General features: G+C 49.3%; 1 protein-coding gene across 1 annotated transcript in view; it reads right to left on the bottom strand.

Moving 5' to 3' along the window:
- The window catches only part of CNGB1 (cyclic nucleotide gated channel subunit beta 1), a 95,784-nt gene that overhangs the window by 42,225 nt on the left and 26,150 nt on the right, over positions 1–27,409 (bottom strand). The window contains exons 14-18 of the mRNA XM_010365505.2: positions 24,270–24,429; positions 22,923–23,009; positions 13,467–13,554; positions 12,656–12,821; positions 4,943–5,090 (exon numbers count right to left, since the gene is read on the bottom strand). Of these exons, the coding sequence (XP_010363807.2) occupies positions 4,943–5,090; positions 12,656–12,821; positions 13,467–13,554; positions 22,923–23,009; positions 24,270–24,429 (649 nt within the window). The remainder of the gene's footprint in view (positions 1–4,942; positions 5,091–12,655; positions 12,822–13,466; positions 13,555–22,922; positions 23,010–24,269; positions 24,430–27,409) is intronic.

The following is a 27,409-nucleotide window of genomic DNA, read 5'->3' as shown; positions in this document are numbered from 1 at the left end:
GTGGCTCATGCCTGTAATCCCAACTTTGGGAGGCTGAGGTGGGCAGATCACTTGTGGTCAGGAGTTCAACACCAGCCTGCCCAACATGGTGAAACCCTGTCTCTACTAAAAATACAAAAATTAGCCAGGCATGGTGGCAGGCACCTATAATCCCAGCTACTTGGGAGGTTGAGGTAGGAGAATCACTTAAATCCGGGAGTCAGAGGTTGTAGTGAGCTGAGAACACGCCGTTGCATTCCCGCCTGGGCAACAGGCAACAAGAGTGAAACTCCATCAAAAAAAAAAACAAAATAAAACAAAAAAACCCACAAAAGTGCAAGCTGTCCCAGAGAAGCCAGAATGAGGGCCTGAGCTGGCAGCTCCTGGTCCCCTAGCACTGCCTGTGTCTGGCCCTGTGCTCAGTACCTTAGGGTGCAGTAGCTTGTTAAATTCTCACAATTCTAGTAACCAGGTGGTGTTTCTTTCCTCATCTTACATGAGGAAAGTGGAGGCCTAGGGAGGTTAAATGACCTGCCTTAAGACCCACGTCTTACAAGTGGTGCTCTGGGATTCATTCCAAGCGATGGCCTGAAGCTGGAAGGAGGGACTTGCCCAAGCTCCTCTGTGGCTTTTTGGCCCTGGTCAGTTGCTCCCAATGTTCATTCTGTCCCTGCTCACAGTCACCTCCACTGGTCTCGGCCTCCACAGAGAGGCAGGCCTCAGAACTTTCACCTCTCAGGGATAGGCTCAGGCAGAGGTTTCCCGCCCCGTTTCTCATAGTCACATTCAACCTGGCACTTGCTTGTTTATTTGGTTACTTGTTCATTGTCTATCTTGGCCCCTCTAGAATGTCAGCCCTATGAGGGCAGGCCCCTGCCAGGCTTCTCCCTCATGTATCCCCAGCATCCACGGCAGAGTTCAGCACATACAGATGTTCAGTACATGCTTGTCAATGCACGAATGACAGGGACAAGAGGAGCCTCACAGACTCAGCTCACAAGCGGAAGTACAGAGGCTTGGATTCCAGCCCCACATGATCTTGGTCCCTTCCCTCCCCTAAATATGCCACCCCCTACCCAGTCCAGCCTGCGTCGTTTCCCTGCCCATATAAAGGGAACAGGGGTAAATAGAGCAGACGTCTACAAGTGGAGCCATTTCTGGATTCCTTAATGGGCTTTGTACATAATTCAGTGAACTAAACATAAGAACTGATGAAGTTGTGAGCTGTACTCCCAGGCCCAGTGAAACTGTGTCTCTTTTCTCTACGTTAAGACCTCACAGCCCTCAGTTTGCTACACCTAGCCATCTCCATTCTGACAGGCTTCTGACCTCAGCTGAGCAATTACTCAGGAGCTCATGGATGAGAGCAAAAGTTAACTAAGAAGAAAGAACCATCGCTCCATCCAACCAGTGCAGAAGAGGCACAGACAGCCCCCCTTAGCTTAAAAATCACTGTCCTGCCCTTGGCAGTTTGCCTCCAGCTGCACACAGAGCCTTCTCCCAGGCACCTGGCTTGAGTTGTTCAAAAGCAGCTCTAACCACTCAGCAACAAATTTATCTGAAGAGGTGTCAAAATGTGCACCACCTTGACTAGGAGTGTTACTCTTGAGAAAGGAACTCAAGGGTAGAGAGCAGAAGACCAAACATGTGACCATGGTACCATTATGGATAGGGCCCAACAAGAGGGGGTTTGTTAAGTTCATTCCAGCCCATGGAGCTGGAGGAATACCCAGCAGCCATCATAAGTGAGCATTAAGGAGACAGCCCAGTAATATGGAAAAGGGTTCATGGAATGAGACAGCACCGTAAACTGGATGCCTCCTCCAATTAAAACCATTCAAGACCATGGGCCTAACCAAGGCATAGAGGAGAATACAGAGCAGTAAAAACACCATCTTGGGTGGTGGGATTTAGATGATTATTTTTCTAGTGTTCTGTGGTGTTTCCATTATATTATCTATTATCTTTTTTTTTTTTCTTGAGACAGAGTCTCAACGGCATGATCTTGGCTCACTGCAACTGCCGCCTCCCAGGTTCAAGCAATTCTCCTGCCTCAGCCTCCTTAGTATTTGGGACTACAGGCATGAGCCACCATGCCCAGCTAATTTTTGTATTTTTTAGTAGAGATGGGGTTTTGCCATGTTGACCAGGCTTGTCTCAAACTCCTGACCTCAGGTGATCCATCTGCCTCTGCCTCCCAAAGTGCTGGGATTATAGGCATAAGCCACTGTGCCCAGCCTACATTATATTATCTAATAATACAATGGGTGGATAACACTGAAAGCACAGGTAACAAAAGCAAAACATAGACAAGTGGGATTATCTCCATCTAAAAAGCTTCTGCATAGAAGGAAAAAACAGAGTGAAAAGAAAGCCTGCAGAATGGGAGAAAATCTTTGAAAATTATATATTTGATAAATAAAAGAAACTCCTACACCTTAACATGAAAACAAACAAACACATTACCTAACTAAAAAATAGGCAAAGAACTCGAATAGACATTTCTCCAAAGAAGACATACAAATCGCCAGCAGGAATATGAAAAGCTACTCAACATCACTAATCGTTGGGTGTATTAGTCCATTTTCACGCTGCTACAAAGGACTACCTGAGCCTGGATAATTTACAAACGAAAGAAGTTTAAGTGGCTTACAGTTCCACGTGGCTGGGGAGGCCTCAGGAAACTTAAAATCATGGAGGAAGGCAAAGGTGGAAGCAAGGCACATCTTACACGGCAGTGAGAGAGAGAGAGGGAGGGAAAGAGAGAGACTTTTTCTTTTAAATTTATAAAGAAAAGAAGTTTAATTGACTCACAGTACTGTAGGCTTAACAGGAAATATAACTGGGAGGCCTCAGGAAACAAACAATCATGGCAGAAGGTAGAGGGGAAACAGGTACATCTTCCCATGACAGAGCAGGAGAGAGAGAGCGAGCAAATGGGGAGGAGCCACACATTTTTAAATGCCAGAAGTGCCACAGTTTTAAACCATTGGATCTCATGAGAACTCACTATCATGAGAACAGCATGGGGAAAACCATGCTGTTCATGATCCATTCACCTCCCACCAGGTCCCTCCCTCGACACATGGGGATTACATTTCGAGAGGAGATTTGGGTGGGGACACAGAGCCAAACCATATAATCAGGGAAATACAAATCAAAACCATAATGAGATACCATCTCACATCTGTTAAGATATCCGTGATCCAAAAAAACCCCAGAAAATAACAAGCATTGACAGGTATGTAGAGAAATAGGAAAAATGGTATAGTCACTGTGGAAAACAGCATGGTGGTTCCTCAAAATATTATAAATAGGACTGCCATATGATCCAGCAATCCCTCTTCTGGGTGTTTATCCAAAATAATCAAAATCAGGATCTCAAAGAGATATTTGCACTCCCATGTTCATTGTAACACTATTCACAATGGCCAAGAGATGGAAACAATATAAATGTCCATCAACAGATAAAGAAAGAAAATGTGGGCTGGGTTGGTAGCTCACACCTGTAATTCCAGCACTTTGGGAGGCTAAGGCAGGTGGATTGCTTGAGCTCAGGAGTTTGAGACCAGCCTTTGTCAACATACTAAGACCCCATCTCTATAAAAAATGAGCTGGGTGGTGGCATGTGCCTGTAGTCCCAGCTACTCGAGAGGCTGAGAAGGGGGAAATGCTTGAGCCTAGGAGGTTGAGGCTGCAGTGGGCCAATATTACACCACTGCACTCCAACCTGAGTGACAGAGGGAGATCTTGTCTGAAAGGAAGAAAGCAGGGGAGGGGAGGGGAAGGGAGGGGAAGGGAGGGGAGGGGAGAGAGAGGGGGAGAAGGAGGGGGAGGGGGAGGGGGAAGGAAGGAGAAAAGAAAAGAAGAAAGAAAAGAAAATGTGGCATATCCATACAATGGGATATTACTCAGCCTTAAAAAGGAAGAAAATCCTGTCACATGCTACAATGTGGATGAATCTTAAGGACATTGTGCCAAGAGAAATAAGCTAGTCCCAAAAAGATAAATACTGCATGATTCCACATATATGAGATATCTAAAGTAGTCAAGCTCATAGAAATAGAAAGCAGAATGAAAAAGTAGAATGGTGGCTGCCAGGGGCTGGGGTGGGAGTGAAGGGAAGAATGGGGAATTGCTGTTCAATGGGTATAGAGTTTCAGTCATGCAAGATGAAAAATTCTAGAGATCTGCTGTAAAATAATGTGCATATAGGTAACAATACTGTACTGTACGCTTAAAATTTAAGAGTTTTTTTTTTTAAAGACTTGGTGAGTTATAATCATATGCAAGTTTTAATAGCATCCTGTCAAAAATGAAATAAAATAAAATGAGGAGGTAGAAATTAATTCTGTAACATTTATTATATATTACTATATTATTTGTTTATTTAAAATTTTTTTAAAAATTGTTTTTTGAGACAGATTCTTGTTCTGTTGCCCAAGCTGCAGTGCAATGGCACGATCCCAGTTCACTGCAACCTCTGCATCCCAGGCTCAAGCAATTCTCATGCCTCAGCCTCCTGAGTAGCTGGGATTACAAGAGTGCACCCCTATGCCTAGCTACTTTTTTGTATTTTTAGGAAAGACAGGGTTTCGCTATGATGGCCAGGCTGGTCTTAAAATTCTGGCCTCAAACAATCCACCCACCTCAGTCTCGCAAAGTGCTGGCACTACAGGCAGGAGCCACTGTGTCCCGCTATTACTATATTATTTATTATATTATTCCTTCTAACTTATAGCTGAGGGCATTTGGGACAGGGCCTGCCATGAGAACTTTTATAAGAGCCCTAAGCCAGGAGTTAGGAAAACCAGGAAGAGGCATCATAATCCCACTTCTGACACCAACTCGCTGTGTGTGATTTTAGTCCAGCTGCTTCTCCCTCTGGCCTCAGTCTCTTCATCTGCCAGATAAACAGGTGTCACAGTGCTGAGAAAAGCCCAAGAGAAGCATAAAAGGTAACCTGTGTGTCCCCAAGGCTGAGCTTGGGACTGCAAGGGTGTCGGATTTGGCAGGAGACGGTGGCGGCAACACGGGTGAGGGTGGATTCTTTTCTGCCAAGAGGGGGCAGCTATCAGCATCCGTATCTTCCACCTGCACTTCCGGGTGCACTGGGGGAGAGGAAGGAAAGGAGAAAGTCAGAGACAGACAAAAGCCGGGTCCCAGGAGTCTGGCTGTGTTCTTGAAGAAAACCACAGAAAGCATGTTTGGAGGGGGCTCTGATAGCTTCACTTCCCAATGGGGCACACAGAAAAGCTCCATGCAGGGGTTGCAAGAACGCGGTGCCTGGGGTCCTCTGAGGGTCACAGCCACCAGCCCAGGAGCCACAAAAGAAGCCACAGAAGCCACAGGCGCTCTCCTACACAGCCTGGAGCCCAGCTCTCCCAGCTCTCAAAGCCCAGTTTGGTTTCCCTGCACTTGAGCAAGCTCCAAGAGCTGAGGCAGTGGCAGCCTCCAGAGAGGGCATGGGGAGCCAGAGTCCTGGCACCTGGCCTAACACAGCCTGAGTCAGCTGCTTCCCCCACTCTGAGCTTCAGTTTCCCCACCCCAATTTAGGGTGACCATGCCTTCCCAGGCATGTGGGGAGGAGCCAGAAGGCACAAGTCCTCACATTCTTAAAGATTTTTTTTTTTTTTTGAGTCGGAGTCTTGCTCTGTCTCCTAGGCTGGAGTGCAGTGGCGCAATCTCAGTTCACTGCAAACTCCGCCTCCCAAGTTCATGTCATTCTCCTGTCTCAGTCTCCCAAGTAGCTGGGAATACAAGCACATGCCACCACACCCAGCTAATTTTTTGTATTTTTAGTAGAGATGGGGTTTCACCATGTTAGCCAAGATGGTCTTGATCTCCTGACCTCTTGATCCGCCCACTTCGGCCTCCCAAAGTTGCTGGGATTATAGGCGTGAGCACCTGGCCAAGTCCTCACATTCTTTTTAAAAATTATTTTATTTATTTGTTTGTTTTTGAGACAGAGGGGGTCTCACTCTGTCACCCAGGCTGGAGTGCAGAGGCACAATCGCAGCTCACTGCAACCTCTGCCTCCCAGGATCAAGTGATCCTCCCAGCAGCCTCCCGAGTAGCTGGGACCACAGACGCACACCACCATGCTCAGCTAATTTTTGTATTTTTTGTAGAGATGAGGTCTTAACATGTTGCCCAGGCTGGTCTCGAACCCCTGAGCTCAGGTGATCTGCCTACCTTGGCCTCCTAAAGTGCTGGGATTACAGGTGCGAGTCACTGGGCCTGGCTGGCCTCACATTCTTGAAGGGCATCAAATGGAGACATTGGCAGGGTCCCTCCAATCAAGGGTAACAGACTGCATAGTGTGTGCTACTCCCTATTTGAGTACCTGCTTGGGTATGTCCTTGTTCTTATACATACCAGGGGCCCCCAAATTCATCAGCTAGCCTGACTCTGGACCTCTGAGAGGCCCTGTACTATGTCCCACATTCTGAGAATCAGGTCCTCTCCAGGGAGGCTGGACATGGCCCTACCTTGGGCTCCATCACCCACCTCAGGGACTGCAGGGACAGGTCTGCCCCAAGTCCAAGGTCAGAGGATACTGAGAGGCTGGGATGGTATTCCTCCTTCTCCCCCACACCTAGGGGGTCTACCCAGTAGCAGCACAGGTGTGGGCACCAGCAAGGCAGGCAGGGATACACCCCCAAAAGAGGGAAGCGGGGGGATTTTGAAATAATTATGTATGTGCTTTTTCTTTTCTTTATTTTCTTTCTTTCTTTTTTTTTTTTTTTCTTTTTTTGAGGTGGAGTCTCACCCTGCCACCCAGGCTGGAGTACAGTGGTGTGATCTTGGCTCACTGCAACCTCTGCCTCCCAGGTTCAAGCCATTCTCCTTCCTCAGCCTCCTGAGTAGCTGGGATTACAGGCCCCTGCCACCACACCTGGCTAATTTTTGTATTTTTAGTAGAGACAGGGTTTCACCACGTTGGCCAGGCTGGTCTCGAACACCTGATCTCAGGAGATCTGCCGGCCTCGACCTCCCAAAGTGCTGGGATTACAGGCATGAGCCACCACCCCCAGCTGATACGTGCTTTTTTCCAAATGGTCTTTATGAGAAAAGCCAGCACTCTGTTAAATTGCTTACACTTACTCTATAGTTTGATGGATCGAACCCTAAATCCTCTGGAGAAGAGGATGAGCAGGACTGGAGAAGTTGTTAAAAATGTAAGGGGAGCCAGGCACAGTTGCTCATGCCTGTAATTCCAGCATTTTGGAAGACTGAGGTGGAAGGATCCCTTAAGTTCAAGAGCAGCCTGAGCAACATAGCAAAGTCCCACCTCTACAAAAAATACAAAACTCAGCTGGTCACAGTGTTCCACCTACTTGGGAGGCTGAGGTTGGAGGAGAGCTTGAACCTGGGAGGTCGAGCCTGTAGTGAGTCAAGATCGCGCCTACTACACTCCAGCCTTGGCGACAGAGCGAGACCCTGTCTCACAAAATAATAAAAAATAAAATAAAATGGAAGTAATGTTCTTACTACAGCTTCTTATTACCTTGTCTGTAGCATCTAGAATAATCATGTGCTCTAGCACAGCTGGGTCAGCCCCCTGTGTCAACGTGTCCCCAGGAACATTTCCCCAAGTGTGGGGCTCCCAGAGACTGGGGAGGACAGGAGATGATCTTTGACGGTACAGACAAAGCAAAAGATAATCTAGAATAAGAATGTTATTCCCAGTCAGGCGTGGTGGCTCACGCCTGTAATTCCAGCACTTTGGGAGGCTGAGGCAGGAGGATCACCTGAAGTCAGGAGTTCAAGGGCAGCCTGGCCAACATGGCAAAACTCCATCTCTACTAAAAATACAAAAATTCCCCAGGCATGGTGGCATGTGCCTATAATCCCAGCTACTTGGGAGGCTGAGGCAGGAGAATGGCGTGAACCTGGGAGGCGGAGCTTGCAGTGAGCCAAGATCATGCCACTTCACTCCAGCCTGGGCAATAGAGCAAGACTCCATCTCAAAAAAAAAAAAAAAAAGTTACCCCTCTTTTAGTGAATACCCAGACAGGAAGTCTCAGGTTGGTGCCTCTGAGCCTTAGAGCCTCTCTCACACGGCCTAATCCCACTTGCAGCTAAGAGAGCAGGCCCCAGATTCGCACCTTCAGTGGGCCCATCCGTCTCATTAGAAAACAGTAACACCATTGTGTTTTCATTGTATTTGAGGTTATTTTTATTTATGCCTCTGTTTATGGCAAGCAATGCTGGTTTTCCATTTGAATAGTAATAAGAAGTTTTCCTATTTAAATATACTTAGTTAAATAAAAAAGAGAATCCACTGAAAGAAAAATAGTAAGCAAATAAAATTAGAGTTGGGGGTGGGCACGGTGGCTCATGCCTGTAATTCCAGCACTTTGGGAGGCTGAGGTGGGCAAATCACCTGAGGTCAGGAGTTCAAGACCAGCCTGATCAACATGGCGAAACCCTGTCTTTACTAAAAATACAAAAATTAGCCTGGCAAGGTGGCGCACGCCTGTGGTCCCAGCTACTCGGGAGGCAGAGGTTACAGTGAGCTGAGATGATACCATTGCACTCCAGCCTGAGCAACAGAGCAAGACTCCATCCCCCGCCCCCCCCCCCCCAAAAAAAATAGAATTGGTACAGATTTAGCAGTTATCAGGGAGTGGCCTGTGGGGGTGGGAGCTGGGAAATGCTTTGTGGTCTTTTTATTTTGTTTCCTTTTTTTTCTTCTTTTTTTCCTTTTTTTTTTGCAATTCAGTATCCTCAATGATGGGGTAGGCTGCTTTGGAGTAGTAGATTCAAGGCTTGCCTACTAGAAGGTGGAGGCCAGTGTGGCACCCCTTACTGTTGGATGATCTGTGTGCCACCTCACCTCCTCTTTGTGCCCACCTCAAGCCAGGGAGAGGCGAGAAGGACAACAGTGGATGTCTTCCCATGAAATGTTCTGTCCTGCCTGGCTGGACTGATCTCAGAGGCAGCCCACAAATAAACAAGCCAATCAAAAGGGAAAGCAGGCATGTCTGGCTTGGGTTAAGTCAGAAAGTGGCAGGAATTAGTCCGGGGTGCCAGTATGTCCCTGAGCTCTTTGTCATCAGGCAGTGAGCAGTGGCAGCCCAAAGGCCACTACGGGGACCTTGTCACAATCAATGGATCCAGACAGCCCTCACTCCACCCTAGCCTCTGAGGATGCCTGTCTGCACCTGGAGCTCCTTTCCTGAAATGGAATTTGCTGAGCAGCAAACTTAAGGTCAGTGGGTTCTACCTGCAATCAGCACCCACATTACTCTTCTATTCCATTTCCCTCATGTCATTCCTCTCCAGTCTGATCCCAGACTCCCTGTCCAAGCCTCTTGGCCTAGAGATCTGAGCAAGTGACTTGTTTAAACTAAGGTGTGAATGATTACCTATATAAAAATGATGTGCCTAAAGAAAGAAATGTATGTTTAACCCAAAGAAATGAATTGCTGGCCGGGCACAGTGGCTTACGCCTGTAATCCCAGAACTTTGGGAGGCTGAGGTGGGTAGATCATTTGATATCAGGAGTTTGAGACCACCCTGGCCAATATGGCAAAACCCCGTCTCTACTAAAACACAAAAAGTAGCCAGGCGTGATGGCGTGTGCCTGTAATCCCAGCTACTCAGGGGGCTGAGGCACAAGAATTGCTAGGAGGCAGAGGTTGCAGTGAACTGAGATCACGTCACTGCACTCCAGCCTGGGTGACAGAGAGAGACTCTGTCTCAAAAAAATAAAAAATAAATAAAAAAAAAAAAAAAAGGAAAGAAAAAGAAAAGAAAGAGAGAAAGAGGAAGAGAAAGAGTGAGAAAAAATAAATGAATTGCTAATTGTAGTGGAATTTTAGGCATGAAGAGAAGGGGGCTAAAACCTCTCAAGTCACTACCACAAAGCAGGATGAAGGTATTGATCAGCAGAGGAAGGGGAGATGGTTTTACATAAGCACAATTACTGGTCCACACCATGACCACGGCACCCAGGGAGGAAGACAGCCCTAGCCATGCAGAAGCACATGCCACAGATATGAGCATGCTGGGTGGGGCAAGATCGTGCTACCTAGTCGGCGGATGGAGCTCCTGGTCTCCTTGGCGAAGCTGGAGTTGGACAAGGTGGTTCTCCGGGAGGTGAGGACAGGGATGCGGGTGATTGGGACATGGTAGCTGGGCACATTAGGGAGATGCTCTACCAGGTTTCGGAGCGCAGAGGCAGGGGCCACCTGGCCAGGTAGCTGGTCCTGGACTAGGCGATTCAGCTCCATGTTCTGGCCTCGTATAGCCATGGTGCTGGGGCCAGAGGGTCTCAGGCAGAGGCGCGACCCTGGGGACTGCAATTAGGAGCACAGAGTTGAAGGAGACGATACGTGGGGGTCCTCCCACCAGCCTAACACGACCAGCCTGGTGCCTACCTGCATTTTCAGCAGTGCTACCCAAAGCCAGAAGCATGACTCTTGTCCCTGGAGTTCAATGTCTAATGTGTCATCAGGTCCTGTGGCTGGCCACCCAAGAGCACCAAGGGACAGCCCAGGAGGCCCCCAACTTCTCATGCCCCCTCCACTTACCAACCACCAGCAGCATTTCCCAAAAATATTAGAATCAAAGAACCCAGGACTCACAGACTCTCAGATTCCTAGACCCAAAGAACCCAGGACTCAAACATTCTGAGCCTGGTAGAATTTTCCAGTCCAAAGCAGCCCTGGAGGTCAATTAATTTCACTTCCAACCAGAAGCAGTAACTCTTCCTATGGCCCTGGTTCCCCAGCTGGGTTGTGCATTGGAATCACACAATGCTGGGAAGGTCTGACAATTTCTGTTACCCAGGCCCATTCCAGAGATTCTGATTTAATGGCTGGGATGAGGCCTGGCAGCAGGAATTTTTAAATCTCCCCAGGTGATTCCAATGGGCTGTTAGGTTTGAGAACCAGGGCTCAAGGCTATTGCCCCTCAAACACAAATGTGCAGACAAATCACCAGATCTTATTCCCATGAGGAGTCTGATTCAGCAGGTCTGGACTGGGACCCAAGTTTCTCATTTCTAACCAGCCCCCGGGTTACACCAAAGCTGCTGGGTCTAGGTCCATACCTTTTTTTTTTTTTTTTTGAGATGGAGTCTCGCTCTGTCACACAGGCTGGAGTGCAGTGGCGCAATTTGGGCTCACTGCAAGCTCCGCCTCTTGGGTTCACGCCATCCTCCTGCCTCAGCCTCCCAAGTAGCTGGTACTACAGGCGCCCGCCACCATGCCCGGCTAATTTTTTCTATATTTAGTAGAGACAGGGTTTCACCATGTTAGCCAGGATGGTCTCCATCTCCTGACTTCATGATCCGCCCGCCTCGGCCTCCCAAAGTGCTGGGATTACAGGTGTGAGCCACTGCGCCTGGCCAGGTCCATACTTTTGAGTGCAAATGGCTATGCCTCAGCATTTCTCAGAGTGGGGGTCCCAGACCACCTGCTTCCAAATCACCTGGGGGAGGGGCAGAACCAGCCCCACCGAACCAAGCCTGCGTCTGTTTGCTCCTGGTCTTTCTCATCCATGTGGGGATCCAGCCCCAGGCCTGGACTTAGTAGGAATTCCTATAGATACGTATTGAAGTTAACAAAGAACCCTTTTCAAAGATCAAGTAGGGAGCAAGCTCAGGACACCCAGGGTTAGGACACCTGGGTCCAGTCCCATTTCAACCGCTCGCTGGCCGAGACACATCCTCATCCCAATATTGACTCCTCCCTCAGTGCCAGCCACAGTTTGGGATGCCTTTGACACATTGTCTCCCCTACTCTGCCCAGCAACCTGTGAGCTAGGTATTATTATTGCCCCATTATTCTTGATTTGGAAGTCATGGTTCAGAGAGGTCACAGAACTGGCTCTGGGTCACACAGCAAGGAAGAGAGAGAGGAGCCAGGAGCGAAATGCAAGTCTGTGCCTTGACCTCTTGGCCAAATCCGCACACACAGAACCTCAGCTTTCTCATCTGTAAAATGGCCTGTCTGCCTCACAGAGCGGCTGAAGACCCACGGCGTGGGGAAGGTGGAGTGTAAGGCATGCAATACCCGCCGGCCAGGGGTTGGGGCCCACCTGTCCCGGCTCTAGGGCCCAGCTGTTGCTGGACTCCTTGGGGCTCTTTCTCTGCCATTGCTTGAGTTCTCAGGATTGACGGCAGGGTGGTAAATCACAGCAAAATATATGTGCTGGGTACAGCTGGAGATCAGGAAAAGCTCAGAAAGAGACGTGGAGTCCAGGACACTCTGTTAGCAAGTTCTGGTTCCAGTTTTCACTCAGCTATGTGATGTCTGAGCCAAACCCTCACTGGGAGGTAGCCCAAGAGCTGCATCCTCACTGAGCAGAAATGGCAAGAGAGGCTGGCAGGAGGGACTGGCTGGGAGGGGCTGGTTAGGAGGGGCCTGCAGGAGGGGCTGGCAGAGAGAGGTTGGCAGGAAGGAAGTGGCTGGGATTGGGATTTCCCCAGCCCCACTGGGAGTCCTGGGCCTCAGTGCAGTTCCTTAGAGCCTTTGAGATATATCAGTAGGCTCTGATAATGTGGCCCCAAGACGCCAAGGATGGGATTTTCCTGAAGACAGGATGGCTGAGGGGGCAATGGGGGGAAGGAGATGGAGGGAGAGGAGGAGGGGTTGCCCCTGCACGGAGGCTGCCTCCAGCCTGAAAGGACCACAGATATTCTTGTGCAAACCACCACCACCACCACCACCACACCTACCTCCTGAACTGGCAGCCTTGGCCTCAGCCTCAGGCTCCTCCTTGGTCTCGGCGCGGTCCTGGTGTTCCTTTTCAGCCTCCTCTTCAGCCTCCTCCTTGGCCTTCTCTTCAGCCTCCTTCTCGGCCTCCTCCCCAGCTTCCTCCCACAGCTTCTGCAAAGATAAAGTGGAAACAGGAACTGTAACCATCAGCCCCCAGCCCGAGTCTCAGCAGCTCCTGTTAGATCTGCCTTCAGGAGTCCACATGGGCCCAGTTCTGCTTCTTGCCCTGTCTAGCCAGTCAGGTCCTGCCAGCCCACCTTCTGGGCATCTCGGGAGTAGCCTACAACCTGTAGAGGGCAGTGTACCCAGGACCTACGGGTCCTAACAGCTGGACGTGTCACCTGTGATGAGGGACACTCTCCTTGCAACCTGGCACATGGGGGAACAAAGCATCCATAGCACCACACTTCACAGTGTGTGAGCCCTTTGGGGTCCTCCTACAGGCCCCAGGGAGGTGTCTGTAGCCCCCTCATACACAGGTGGCCACTGGGACCCAGAGTAGGGAGGTGACTTGCCCTAAGCTAGGCATCCACAGGAGGACTCAAGCCGGGTCCACCCGACTCCCAACCCATGGCCTAGGCCACTATCTGACCCCTGCCAAGAAGGGGTCTCGCAGGACCTGCCACCCTGCCCCCTCTGTCCTGTGGGCATCTTACCAGCCAAAACTCCCCCTGCAAGCAAAGTGGACAAGGTCCCCATCCTTCCACCGATGCCAAGCCAGGCCTCAGAGGTGCCAGTGCCTGGTGCTTCTCATACCTGGTCTGAAGCGCTCTGGGGCAGGGTTCTGTCTTCTTCGCTCTGGCCCACGCCCACCTGCGACACCACACAGCTATCCAGCAGCACCCTGTGACCCGGGGCGGGGTGGGGGTAGGGGGCAGGAGAAAAGGACTGGGTTACGGGTGTTAAAGGTTTCACCAGCCCTGCTGAGGGCCACACTGTGCCAGGAGCGGAGGGCACAGAGATGCCCAAGAACAGGTCTCACCCTCAGGGGCCTCCAGGGCAGTGTCCTGCTAACAATCTTCCCATCTGAGACGTGCACTCAGCAAGGCACTGTGAAGGACATGCCACAACTCTGCTAGGAAGGAGGGCTTCCTGGAAGAGGTGGCCTGTAAGCTGAGCCTCCAGGATGATGATTTTACCACAGAGAATGGTGGGGAGGAAGAGGTTGTCCAGGAAATGGGAACAGCATGTGTGAGAAATGCATGGAAGACGGTTGGAGGAGCTGTCATCTGGGGTCTCCCAGTCTCCAGGCAATCTTGATGATGGGCAGAGCATGACAAAAGTGAGGCCCAGAGAGGTGAAGTGACCTGGCGAAGTCACACAGCAAATTGTCCCAAACCACACAAATCTCAAACCTAGGCCCTGGTTCTTCTCATGCCATGAGATCAGAGCCACTGCAACTGCTGAAGATTTCATGGGTGCCGGGCCCAGGCAGCAGGCATACATAGTGATAGGGCCAGGGGTGAGGCTGCAGTGGGCAGGGAGGGCTGTGGCAAATTGGAGAACCCATGTCCATTTGAAGGCAGCAACCCCCACTCCACTGGGAAAGGGGGCCAGGTGGCCAGATCATTCACAGAGCCTGAAAAATATGTTTCTAAGGTGAAGTTGTCTGGTGTTTAGATGCTGATAATTCAAATTAATATATCTTTATTAATATGCTGTAGCCAAAAGAACCTGTCTCCTGGCTAAATTAGATGTCCGTGTGCAACCTCTGGGTTAAAATGATGACTCAGGACTAGGAGCTAATGTGATTTTTGTAGTTAGGATTAGTTCCTGCTTCCTAACAGCCCCTCCCCACCCCTCAGACTCCTGTCATCCAGGGGCTCACAGAGGATGCTCTGGGGTGTCTGCCACCCAGGAAACCTGAATGCATCATTCTCTACCCAGAGGGTCAAGTCTCAGCCCTCCCAAGCAAGGACGGTGGGGTTGGAAGGTGGGGACGGGATTGTTGCCTAGTCAGTCTGGAGCCAGCTGCTTGGCAGCAGAAATCAGTCAGTAATCACACTGCCACAGCGGCTCCTGGGCTGTGTGCCAGGCATTCTGCATGCAAAGTCTCCCCAGATCCTCCTCCAAATTACCCTGAGAAACCTATAAATGCGGTACACCACAGCAACAAAATCATATGATCATCTCAACAGATGCAGAAAAAGCAATTGACAAAATTCAGCATCGTTCCATGATCAAATCTTTCAACAAATTACGTATAGAAGGAACGGACCGCAATACAACAAAGGCCATTGTGACAAGCCTACAGCTGACATCATACTCAATGGTGAAAAGCTGAAAGCTTTTCCTTTAAGATCAAGAACAAGACAAGCATGCCTACTCTCACCAGTTCTTTATTTTTCTTTTTCTTTTTCTTTTTGTTTTGTTTTTTTGTTTGTTTTTGAGACAGGGTCTTACTCTGTCACCAAGGCTGGAGTGCAGTGGCATGATCATGGCTCACTACAGCCTCAACCTCCCGGGCTCAAACCATCCTCCTGCCTCAGTCTCCTGAGTAGCTGGGACTACAGGCAGGCGCCACCACTCCTGGCTATTTTTGGTTTGGTTTTGTTTTGGGTTTTTGGTATTTTCAGTAGAGACAGGGTCTTGCTACATTGCCCAGGCTGGTCCCAAACTCCTGGCCTCAAGTGATCCTCCCACCTTGGTCTCCCAAAGTGCTGGGATTATAGATGTGACCCACCACGCCTGACCCACTCTCACCACTTCTATTCAATGTAGTATAAGAGATCCTGGCTAGAGCAATTAGGCAAGAAGAAGAAATTAAAGGCATCCAAATTGGAAGGGAAGAAATTAAATTGTTCCTCTTTGCAGATAATTTGATCTTATATATTAAAAAAATCCTAAAGATTCCACCACAAAAACTGTTAGAACTGATAAACCAATTCAGTAAAGTTGTAGGATATAAAATCAACATAGAAAATTCAGTAGCATTTCAATATGCTAACAATGAACTATCTGAAAAAGAAATGAAACAACGCTATTTACAATAGCTATAAAGTAAAATAAAAAGCTTAGGAATAAATTTCATCAAGAAGGTGACAGAACCATATGCTGAAAACTATAAAACATCAATGAAAGAAACTCAAGAAGATTGCTGGGTGTGGTGGCTCATGCCTGTAATCTCAGCATATTGGGAGGCTGAGACAGGAGGATTGCTTGAGCTCAGGAGTTCGAGACCAGCCTGAACAACAAGGCAAAATCCCATCTCTATAAGATACAAAAACTAGCTGGGTGTGGTGGCATATGCCTGTGGTCCAAGCTACTTGGAAGGCTGAGGTGGGAGGATTGCTTAAGCCTGGGAGGTGGAGGTTGCAATGAGCTGTGATTGCACCACTGTACTCCAGCCTGGGCAACACAGCAAGACCCTGTCTCAAAAACAACGACGACAACAAAAACAAAAAAACCCTACCCACATTGATTGAACACTACTTAAACATAAAATCTGAAACTATAAAACCACTTGAAGAAAATATAGGGGAAAAGCTCTATGACATCGGTCTAAGCAGTGAGTTTTAAAAATATGAACCCAAGAGCACAGGCAATGAAAGCAAAAATATACAAAATGGGATTACATCAAACTAAAAACCTTGTGCACAGCCAAGGAAATCATCAACAGACTGAAGAGACAACCTACAGAACGGGAGAAAATACTTGCAAACCATTAGTTGAATAAGGGGTTAATATCCAAAATATATAAGAAACTCAACTCAATTGTAAGAAAAAAACTGATTTAAAAAAATGGGCAAAGAATCTGAATAGACATGTCTCGGTGTCTCAAAAGATGACATACAAATGGCCAACAGGTATATGAAAAGATGCTTAACATCACGAATCATCAGAGAAATGCAAATCAAAACCACAATGAAATATCAACTTCTCACCTGTTAGAATGGCAATTATCAAAAAGACAAGATAGGCCGGGTGCAGTGGCTCACACCTGTAATCCAAGCACTTTGGGAGGCTGAGGCGGGCAGATCATGAGGTCAGGAGTTCGAGACCAGCCTGGCCAACATAGTGAAACCCTGTCTCTACTAAAAATACAAAAATTATGCAGGTGTGGCGGCACGCTCCTGTAATCCCAGCTACTTGGGAGGCTGAGGCAGGAGAATCGCTTGAACCCAGGACACGGAGGTTGCAGTGAACTGAGATTGCGCCATTGCACTCCAGCTGGGGCAACACAGTGAGCTCTGTCCCCCAGCCCCGCCCAAAAAAAGACAAGATAGCGAGTGTTGGTGAGGATGCAGTGGAAAGGGAACACTTATATGCTGTTGGTGGGATTGTAAATTAACACAACCATTATGGAAAAGAATATGGAAGTTCCTCAAAAAGTTAAAAATGAAACTACCATATGATTCAGCTGTTGGGTACAGATCCAAGGGAAATGAAAACAGTATGTTGAAGAGACGTCTGCACTCCTATCATTGCAGCATTAATTTTTTTTTTTTTTCCGAGACAGAGTCTTGTTATGTCGCCCAGGCTGCGGTGCAATGATGTGATCTCGGCTCACTGCAACCTCAGCCTCCCGGGTTCAAGTGATTCTCCTGCCTCAGCCTCCCTAGTAGCTGGGAGTACAGGCCCACGCTACCACACCCAGCTAATTTTTGTATTTTTAGTAGAGTCAGGGTTTCACCATGTTGGCCAGGCTGGTCTCGAACTCCTGACCTCAGGTGATCCACCTGCCTTGGCCTCCCAAGTGTCTATCAACAGATGAGTGGATCAAGGAAATGTCCTATATATACACAAAAGAATTCAGCCTTTAAGATGAAGGAAACTTTGTCATTTGTGAACCTTGAGGACATTATGTTAAGTGAAATAAGCTAAACACAGAAAGACACATACCATATGATCTCACTTGTATGTGTAGTGTAAAAAGGTTGAACTCACAGAAGGAGAGAATAAAATGGTAGTTACCAGGGGCTGGGGAGGGGCGAGGGTTGGAGAGATGTTGGTTAAAGGGTACAAAGATTCTGCTAGATAGAAAGCATAAATGTGAGAGATCTATTATACAGCATGTGACTCTAGTTAATAGCAAAGTATTGTATTTGTAAAAATTGCTAAGAGTAGATCTAAACTGTTCTCACCACAAAAAATGATGAACATATGAGGAAATGTGTATGTTAATTAGCTCGATTTAGCTATTCCACAATGTATACATATTTCAAAACAACAATTATACACAAAAATATATACAATTTTTGTCAACTGAAAAAATAATTAGGCTGGGCACAGTGACTCATGCTTGTAATTCCAGCACTTTGGGAGGCCGAGGCGGGCAGATCACTTGAGGTCAGGAGTTTGAGACCAGCCTGGCCAATATGGCGAAACCCGCCTCTACTAAAAACACAAAAATTAGCCAGGCGTGGTGGTGCATGCCTGTAATCCCAGCTACTTGGGAGACTGAGGTAGTAGAATTGTTTGAACCCAGGAGGCAGAGATTGCAGTGAGCCAGGATTGTGCCACTTGACTCCCTGGGCAACAGAGTGAGACTCTGTCTTTAAAAAAAAATAAACAAGAAAAGAAAAAATAATTAACTTTTTAAAAGAGCCTAGGAAAAAAAACAAAAAACAAATCTCACATAACCCTGACAGATTAGAACTGTTACTGCTCACATGCAAGCTGAGAAAACAGAGGCTCAGAGAGTTCGGATGGCCGACCCACGGTCATACCACCTGTGCAAAGTGGGCCTAGATAAGATACTGCATCCCTGACCCCAAGGCCACATGCTCAATGCTCTGTTTCACTGCCCGCCTCTGAGTATTTTGGAGCCTGTGCCTTCTACACTAAGAAGTCAGCCTTGCACAAATGGGTTAAAGACAGGTCTCTGGCTGCAAGGAGGATGACTGGATGACTTTCCTGAAATAGATACAGGGTCTGTCTCAGCTCTCTGCCTACAGCGCAAAGGCTCAGAAAATGAACTGCCCACAGGCCCAGCCAGAGGCTTCCTGGGGTCCTGCTTATTCCAGTATCAGACCAGAAGCCACTGTATGACCTTGGGCAAGTCACCTCGAAGCCCTTGGGCTGCCTCTGTCTGCTTATCTGTCAAATGGGTAGGATTTGCCTGGCCTGTGCAGCCTGACCTATTTGAGTAAGATCAGAAGGGCCAATGAGAATCTCATAGAAAAGTCTAAAAAAAGGCCGGGTGCGGTGGCTCAAGCCTGTAATCCCAGCACTTTGGGAGGCCGAGGCGGGTGAATCACGAGGTCAGGAGATCGAGACCATCCTGGCTAACATGGTGAAACCCCGTCGCTACTAAAAAAATACAAAAAACTAGCCGGGCGAGGTGGCGGGCGCCTGTAGTCCCAGCTACTCGGGAGGCTGAGGCAGGAGAATGGCGTAAACCCGGGAGGCGGAGCTTGCAGTGAGCTGAGATCCGGCCACTGCACTCCAGCCTGGGCGACAGAGCGAGACTCCGTCTCAAAAAAAAAAAAAAAAAAAAGAAAAGTCAAAAAAAGGACTGCCAGGTGTTGTTCTGGTGATTCTTCTGGATTCGTCATCACTAAACATTGGGAGCGGCTTTCCTTGTAATGCCAAGAATCCCAGCTCTACACTTCAGAGACAGGGCCCTGTCTCTGAACCTCAGTTCTCTCATCTGTGAAATGGGATGAGAGAATAATAGAATCTGCCATTCAGGCTGCCTTAGCCATGAGTGGCATGGAAAAAAATCGTAAGTCAAATGGAAGCCATTATTATTGTTCTTGTCATTATTATTATTAATCCCAGAGGAGGCAGCAATCTGCAGGATTATGAAATCACCCACGTGGACTGAGGAACCTTTTGCACAAACATCCCCAGCTATCAAAACACCTAAACAGCCCAGTAGTGGCGCTGTCAGCATCACCAGGGGCTGTCTAGGGGCCATGTACCAAAGCCACATGGCCCCTGCTTGACAGGGTGCCCAGTGCCTGCCAAGGTCCCCTCTTGCGCAGCCCAGAAGCAGCAAGCCATCAACTTCCAGAAAGTTCCCAAGTCCCAGGGATTTCCAAGCAGAGGAACAGACAGATTGGCTGAGGTGGGCTTCCTGGAGGCCGCCCCCCACCGCCACTTTCCAAGTTTAAGATCCAGGGAGCAGCAGTGGCAGCCAGCTCCCAAAAGCTTACCCGTCCACTCCTCCTCCCCTGTGCCATCCCGCAGGCCATGCCCCAACGTTATGGTCCTCACTGTCACCTTCAGCAGACTCTCCACCTGAAATCCCAGCCCCAAAAGCAGGAAGGAGGGAAGACTTAGGGAGGGGCAGCCACCTACTTGGGTCTCTCGGTCAGGGCCAGTCAGGATGCCCATGGTGCAGGGGTTCAGCTGAGGGCTGTGACGTTCATCCCAAGCCTGGGTGGGTGCATGCAAGTGGGAGCCCAGCTCCCGAGCCAGCGTGGCTCCAGTGACAGAGGAGCCAGCAATCCTTCCTGCTTCTAATCAGATTAAGGAGATGTGCAGGGAACGGCAGAAGCATCCCCAGGGAGGCCAGGTGGAACCAAAAGGCCGTGGTTGCTAGGGAAAGCTGAGCTGTTGCCTGTAGAGACCGGGTCTCTAGGCGACCATCTGCCCGTTACCGGGCCCTCATGTCATCAGTAAGCTGTGTCTCTGCAAAGCTGGCCAAGAGCATCCTTCCCCAGCCAGTGACAGCCCAGTTTTGCTTGCCCTGGGCCTCACACCCTCTGACCCTGGCCCTGTGATCACCCACTCTGTCACTCCCTTGCTCCTCCCTGGGCCTGGAGCCCAAAAGCTTCATGAGTTCAAAACTCTGGGTGAACATTTGTATGAAGACATGCACGCCTGCAGCATCTGCGGGTAACTCCGGATGCATGTGCATGTGTGCAAGGCTGTCACGTGCATGTGTGCAAGTGTGTACATGTGTGCCTGTGTGCACACACATGTATGAACATGTATGAGTGTGCTGCTTGTGCTTGTGCATATATGCAGGATGTGTGTGAGTATAAATGTGTGCATGCTGTACATGTAAGTGTGTGCATAACCCAGCATATATGTCTGTGTCGACGTGCTGGTGTATACGGGTATAGTGCAGATATGCGTGTATGTGCCCATGTGTACTGCATTCTGAGAACATATGTATAGTTAGTACTCGTGTGCACATGCATGTATGTGAGCATAGTTGATCACTGGCCTTCAAAGGGTGTCTCAGATCCAGAGCAGTGGCAAATACAGGGGTTTTCCAGCCTGGGTGTTAGGTGTATAAGTTCAGCAAGGGAGCCACTTGCAGCTATGCACTCCACACAGAAGCATAGCTCCATCGAAGGCAGAGGGCAAACAAACTGCTCTAATGAAACCAGGCAGCAGCTAAGTTTTTCACCTTGCTGGGACTGCAGGGGAGCTCAGAAGGCAGAATTAGGACAAGTCAGGAAGGGATAGAAGCCTCAGGAAAGCAGGCTTAGTTTTAGTGTAAGAAATAATTTCACAAGTCAGAGGGGCATATGGATGAAATGGACAGTCTTTGAGAGGTTGTGAGCTCCCTGTCACTGGTGGTAAGCAAGTCAAGGCTGTGTGGCCTCCTGTCAAGGATGGAAAGAGTCTATGTGAACTGAGTAAGGATGGACTAAAAGCAGATGACACTGAATAGGCCTCCAGCTCTGAAATCCTGTTTAACTATTTCCTGACTGGAACAAAAAGAGGCCATCAGCGGGGACGAGAACAACAGTAGCCATCGATGGGGCACTTACTCCAGGCCTGGTCCTACCACTTCCATCATCACCGCTGGCCCTGATGACCCCCTGCAGGAGGCTTGTATTATCCCCCATTTTACAGATGTGGAGACAGAAGCTCTGAGCAAGTACACCACTTGCCCTGGTCATTTCACTAACAGAAGCAAAGTCGTATTGGTGTTTCAGATGCCAAAGCCTGTGCTCCTAACACTCACGGTGCTATCCTGTCTCAGGCCATGGCCAGAGAGACAGGTCAGGGAGAAATGATGCGGGTCATGAGGTACCTATGGTGGGCAGAGAGACAGGGACATAATGCCAGGGGACTGGAGCAAGGACAGAGTAACTTACTATCACTTGGCCCACCATAACAGTCTCCTCACTGTTCTCCCTGCCTCAATCTTTCTCCAACACAGCTGCCGGATCATGCTGCTCTCCTGCTTATGAACCTTCAGTGGCTCCCTATTGCCTTTGGGAAAACAAGTTTAAGGCTTTACAACCTGCTTTTGAGGCAGTCCTTCTTTCTTCTTCTTCTTTTTTTTTCTTTTCTTTTCTTTTTTTTTAATAGAGATGGGGTTTTGCTACATTGGCTAGGCTGGTCTTGAACTCCTGGGTTCAAGTGATCCACCCACCTTGGCCTCCCAGAGTGCTGGGATTACAGGCATGAGCCACCATGACTGGCCGACCTTCTTGAAACACTAACTTGGCTTCTAGGCCCCACACTCTTCTTGTCTCTTCCCTGCTCACAGGTGCCTCCTCCTCAGTCCTTTTTGGTTCCTCATCTCCCCAGCTTCTGGTCTTGTCCATGAGCCTCTCCTCTATCCACACTCGCTCGCTGGGCATCTCCTTGAACCCTATAGCTTTCAATGCCACTCACATGCCCAGAATCCCAATGTCACATCTCCAGCCCCACCTCTCCCGCTCCTAACTCCAGGCACTGGTGTCCAACTGCCTGCTCTTCCCCATGCGTATCCCCCTGTCCAGCCATTCTTCCACTCTCCCTCCACAGTGTTTCCTGATCTCCAGTGTTTAACTTTTATTTTAGCTGAACTCTTCTGTGTGTTTAGTGTTGAAATCTATGGATATGGGTGGATGATCGACCATTACTGGGCAGTATAGTAGAACTCAGGACAGCCCTAGAAGGCATCAAAGGCAACCAAGGCGGGTGGATACGGAGGGGAGGCAGCCTTGGCTTTGTGAATAATGGGAGAACTGGGAGTCCACTGCATATGCCCATGCAGCCAACTAACATTTATTTGGTGCCCACTGTGTACCAGGCACTGTTCTAGGCCCTAGGGACATGGCAATGAAAGCAACAGATAAAAGTCCCAGCCCTCTTGGAGGCTGCATTCTAGTGTGTGTGGAGAGGGATGTGGAGTGGTGGGTAATATGATTCCCAGGTCATGATGAGCACAGCAGGGGAACCCCAGCTTCTCCAAGCCTCACACAGCACAGAACAAGAGAAAGGAGCTCCCATGAGCAACAAAGAGTGCCCAGACCCGAGGAGCTCAGCCAACCCCAGCCACAGGACCATTCCCAGCCAGGTGAGCAAATGACTTACTCAGTCACCTCCTCCTCCTCTTCCTCCTCCTCCTCTTCCTCTTCCTCCTCCTCATCTTCTTTCTCCTCTTCAATCCTGGACAGTTCTCTAAGTTGGGGTTAGAGGCAGGAGGTGAGTCCACCTGAAGCTGCCCCGCTGAGTCTACCTCTTGCCCCCATTTTCTGTAGCATGTCCCATGACTCCTGAGCCAGGACCTGGACTTTTCAACCAAGGCTCAACCTGGGGAGCCCCACCTGAGCAACCCTGGACTCTCTCTGGCAACAAACCGTCTCCTCTGCATGAGGGGACTGTCCCAGCCACTGTCCTGGTGGTGGCCCTAGGTCAGCCTCTGATCCTCTCTGGGCCTCAGTTTCCCCATCTTAGCTATGTAAGTTATGGACTTCAGAACCCGAGACCTCCTGCTGTCACCAAGCATCTCTAGGAGGAACAAAGATTGCGACATCCCTATGGAAAGCGACTTGGCAGTCATGACCACAAATCCACATTCTCACGACCAATGACCCACAATTCCCCTCTAGAAATCTCCTGCAGATGTATTCACACACGTGCAAAGACATGCATACAAGAGTGCCTATTGCAGAATTGTTCATAATAACAAAAATTTGGAACCAACCTAAATGTCCATCAATAGTGAATAATAAATTATGATTGAGCCATATGATGGAATACTATGCAGCAGTGAAAAATGAAGATGCTCTCGCCAGGCACGGTGGCTGAAGCCTGTAATCCCAGCACTTTGGGAGGCCGAGGCAGGTGGATCACGAGGTCAGGAGATTGAGACCATCCTGGCTAACACGGTGAAACCCCATCTCTACTAAAAAAATACAAAAAACTAGCCGGGCGCGGTGGTGGGCGCCTGTAGTCCCAGCTACTCGGGAGGCTGAGGCAGGAGAATGGCATGAACCTGGGAGGCGGAGCTTGCAGTGAGCTGAGATCCGGCCAGTGCACTCCAGCCCGGGCCACAGAGCAAGACTCTGTCTCAAAAAACAAAAAAACAAAAAAAACAAAAATGAAGATGCTCTCTATATCCTGAATATGGAAACACCTCAACGTATGTTGTTGAATAAATATAGCAAGGTGCAGATAGGTATGTGTGCTATGCTACCTTCTGTACAAAAAGAAAAAAGGAGGGAGATGTGAGCTTGCATATGCCCAGACTGTCTCTAGAGTGGCACATAAGAACCTGGTAGCCGTTGTACCCATGGGAGAAGGATGGCTGTATGAAGGCAGGGGGAAGCAGGTTTGGTTCCTGCTCTGTGCCTTTTTATACCTTTGGGATAAGGTACTGCATGCTTGGTACCTTCTCAAACAATAACTAATCTTTTAGGGTCTTCTCAGACTCCCCACCTCGGCATCTTTTCCACGGCTTTGTTCTCTTCTTCATAAGCTGGAACCACTTCTGTACCCTGCAAGCTGGTACTGATATCCTGGTGGGCATCCTCCCAGTGCGGTTCAACCTCTTCTAGGACGAGGTCAGGCTCCACTTGCCCTCCAGGAAGGATGCTGACTGCAGGGAACACAGGAAGAGACATTTATGGGATGTGCAGGGGAGTGAGCTTGGGCCTCCGAGTCCCAGGGACCCCGCAGGGAGCACTGGCTATGGCCAGCAGTGCCTCAGTGCTTAGTCAGGCAGTGGGGAAATGACACTTTCCATTTGCAGCGTGACCAGATCGGTGTTCCGGTGATGGGCTGAAGCCTGTGCTCATTCACTCTGTCTCCATCATCTTCCCCCCTTTTCCTCTTGAGACAGAGCTTTGATTATGCTTGAACCTGTTTCTCACTGGGGCCTCCTTCTTAAAGGTTTGTGCAGAGGCAGAAACAATGTTTCCAGTCACAGCATCACAGGGATGCCAAAAGGCCCAGGTTCAGGGTCCACCTGGCCACATCCAGGTGCAGGTAGCCTGGATTGTCCTGAGGGATACAGAGAGAGCTTCCTGCTCTGTAGATGTCACCCCCTGGTGACAGCATGCCCATATGTTCAGCATTTGCTTCTGAGAGTCCTTCCCTCCCTCCTGGGTCTAGAGGCTCCACCCTCCAGGGAAACTCCACTTCCTCACGGGGGTGGTCCCGCCTTCAGATGGGAGTCTAATTTTCAACATTTCTTCACGTATCCTGGTCCTTGACAACGAAAACACCCTGGGCCTGTGAGCTTGGCAGATGTTCAAAGGGAGTGCAGAGCAGTCCATCAGGAACCTAAGCCTATCCCCAGGCTGGTGTCAGCGACAAAGGACAACGCCTGGACACCAGGTGTCCCCCAAAAGCTCCAGGGATCTTGGTGGCCCTCAGCCAAACATAAATTAGTAATAGTGACTTTTTTGTGGTTGAGACAGGGTCTTGCTCTGTCACTCAGGCTGGAGTGCATTAGTGCAATTATGGCTCACTGCAGCCTCGACCTCCTGGGCTTCAGCTATCCTCCCACCTCAGCCTTCTGAGTAACTGGGACTACAGGCATGCACCACCATACCCGGGTAGTAGTAACGATGACTTTAAATGGAAGCTGGCCTCAAGTCTTATCCTGAGACTGGCTGTTATTGTTCATAATGTTGCATAACAACAATTATAGTAAGAGCGGCTGCATTTTTTAGCACTTCCTATGTGCCAGGACCTGTGCTGAGTGATGTACGTGGAAAACTCGATTAGTCCTCACATCAACATTTCGAGGTTATAATTAGCATCCCCATTTTATTTTCCCTCTTTTATATTTTTCTCCCCATTTTACAGATGAGCAAACTGAGACAGAGATAAATACCTTATTTTATGGGGTGCTTCCTATTGCCAGGCATGTAGCTCCCCACTTCTAGGTACAGATATTATCCCTGTCTCCCAGATGAGGTGCTGCCTGCCCTCTAGGGAAGCCCCAAGCACATCCTGAACTAGCTGTTTCCATGGTTGCTTCCGGCTCCTCTGGCCCTGCAAACGCCCCTGGGGTTTGGCCAGGGAGGCTCCTCCAAGTGTGACCCTGAATGCGGTGGTGGGACGTGTTGCCCGGGTCAGTCTATGCTGCTGTCCAGCAATGGTGCAGCGTCTCCACTCTAAGCAGCCCCTTGGGGTGCCAGTTCCTGCCTGGGCGTAGCAGGGGACATCCAGGGAACAGAACATCTTGCCTGATAGCACGTGAGCTTTCACAGCAGCCCCAAAGGGCAGGAACGGTACTTTCCCCCTTTTAAAGAGAGCCAGCTCAGAGAGGCTGAGTGTCTTGTCCCAGGCCACACAGGAAGGTGGAGGCCGAGCCAGGTGCCCTGACTCCCGTTTTCCCAGTGCACTATCCCAGGTGACAAATGTGTCCCATGAGCACCTCATGGCATCAGCGGTCACTCCTTACGGGCCACTGTCCTTAAGAATTGATGCTGTCCTTGCTTCCACACTGCCTTTCTTTTCCATTAACCTTTTCTTTTTAGGTCCTATTTAGTGCGTGGGTATTTTATAAGCATTTCTTTCTTTTTTTTTTTCTTTTTTTTTTTTTTTGAGACAGAGTCTCGCTGTGACACCCAGGCTTGAGAGCAGTGGTGCGATCTCGGCTCACTGCAACCTCCGCCTCCTGTTCAAGCGATTCTCATGCCTCAGCCTCCTGAGTAGCTGGGATTACAGGCGCATGCAACCACATCTGGCTAATTTTTGTATTTTTAGTAGAGACAGGGTTTCACCATATTGGCCAGGCTGGTCTCGAACTCCTGACCTCAGGTAATCCACCCACGTTGACCTCCCAAAGTGCTGGGATTACAGGTATCAGCCACTGTGCCCGGCCTCATTTCCTCCTTTCATCTCTGCAGCAGGCCTGCAAGACGTGTCCTATACTATTCCCATTTTACAGCTAAAGATTCTGCAGCTCTGAGAGGAGGACAGTACCCAAGATTACTAACCTGGAAGGGGAGGGATGGGGTATGCTGCTACATAGCCCCCAGGGCAGGCCCCCAGGAGGCCTGGTGCAGGAACCGTTGGCCCACCCCTGAAACTCCGACCGCCCCTCTCTACAGGTGTCTGATTCATAGCTCACCCAGCTTCTCCGCGGCCCTACCGAGGTGTTCAGGAGCTATGAGTGCTACAGTTCCCATAGAAACTGCCACTCCACCCTGGCATGCCACCTCTTGGTCAGTGGCCTCTCTGCCCTCAGGGCTGTCAAATGAGGTTCTGACCCCAGCCGATGAAAGTCAACAGTCTTGGTTGGATGCAGTGGCTCACGCCTGTAATCCCAGCACTTTGGGAGGCTGAGACAGGCAGATCATGAGGTCGAGAGATCAAGACCATCCTGGCCAACATGGTGAAACCCCTTCTCTACTAAAAATACAAAAATTAGCCGGGCATGGTGGCATGCGCCTGTAGTCCTAGCTACTCGGGAGGCTGAGGCAGGAGCATTGCTTGAACCCGGGAGGTGGAGGTTGCAGTGAGCCGAGATCACACCACTGCACTCCAGCCTGGTGACAGAGCAAGATTCCATCTCAAAAAAAAAATAAAATAAAAAAGAACGAAAGTCAACAGCTTCATGTGGG

This window comes from Rhinopithecus roxellana, chromosome 20, assembly GCF_007565055.1.
Source record: "Rhinopithecus roxellana isolate Shanxi Qingling chromosome 20, ASM756505v1, whole genome shotgun sequence".
NCBI classification, from domain to species: domain Eukaryota; kingdom Metazoa; phylum Chordata; class Mammalia; order Primates; family Cercopithecidae; genus Rhinopithecus; species Rhinopithecus roxellana.
This window is presented reverse-complemented; position numbering and strand designations above follow the sequence as displayed.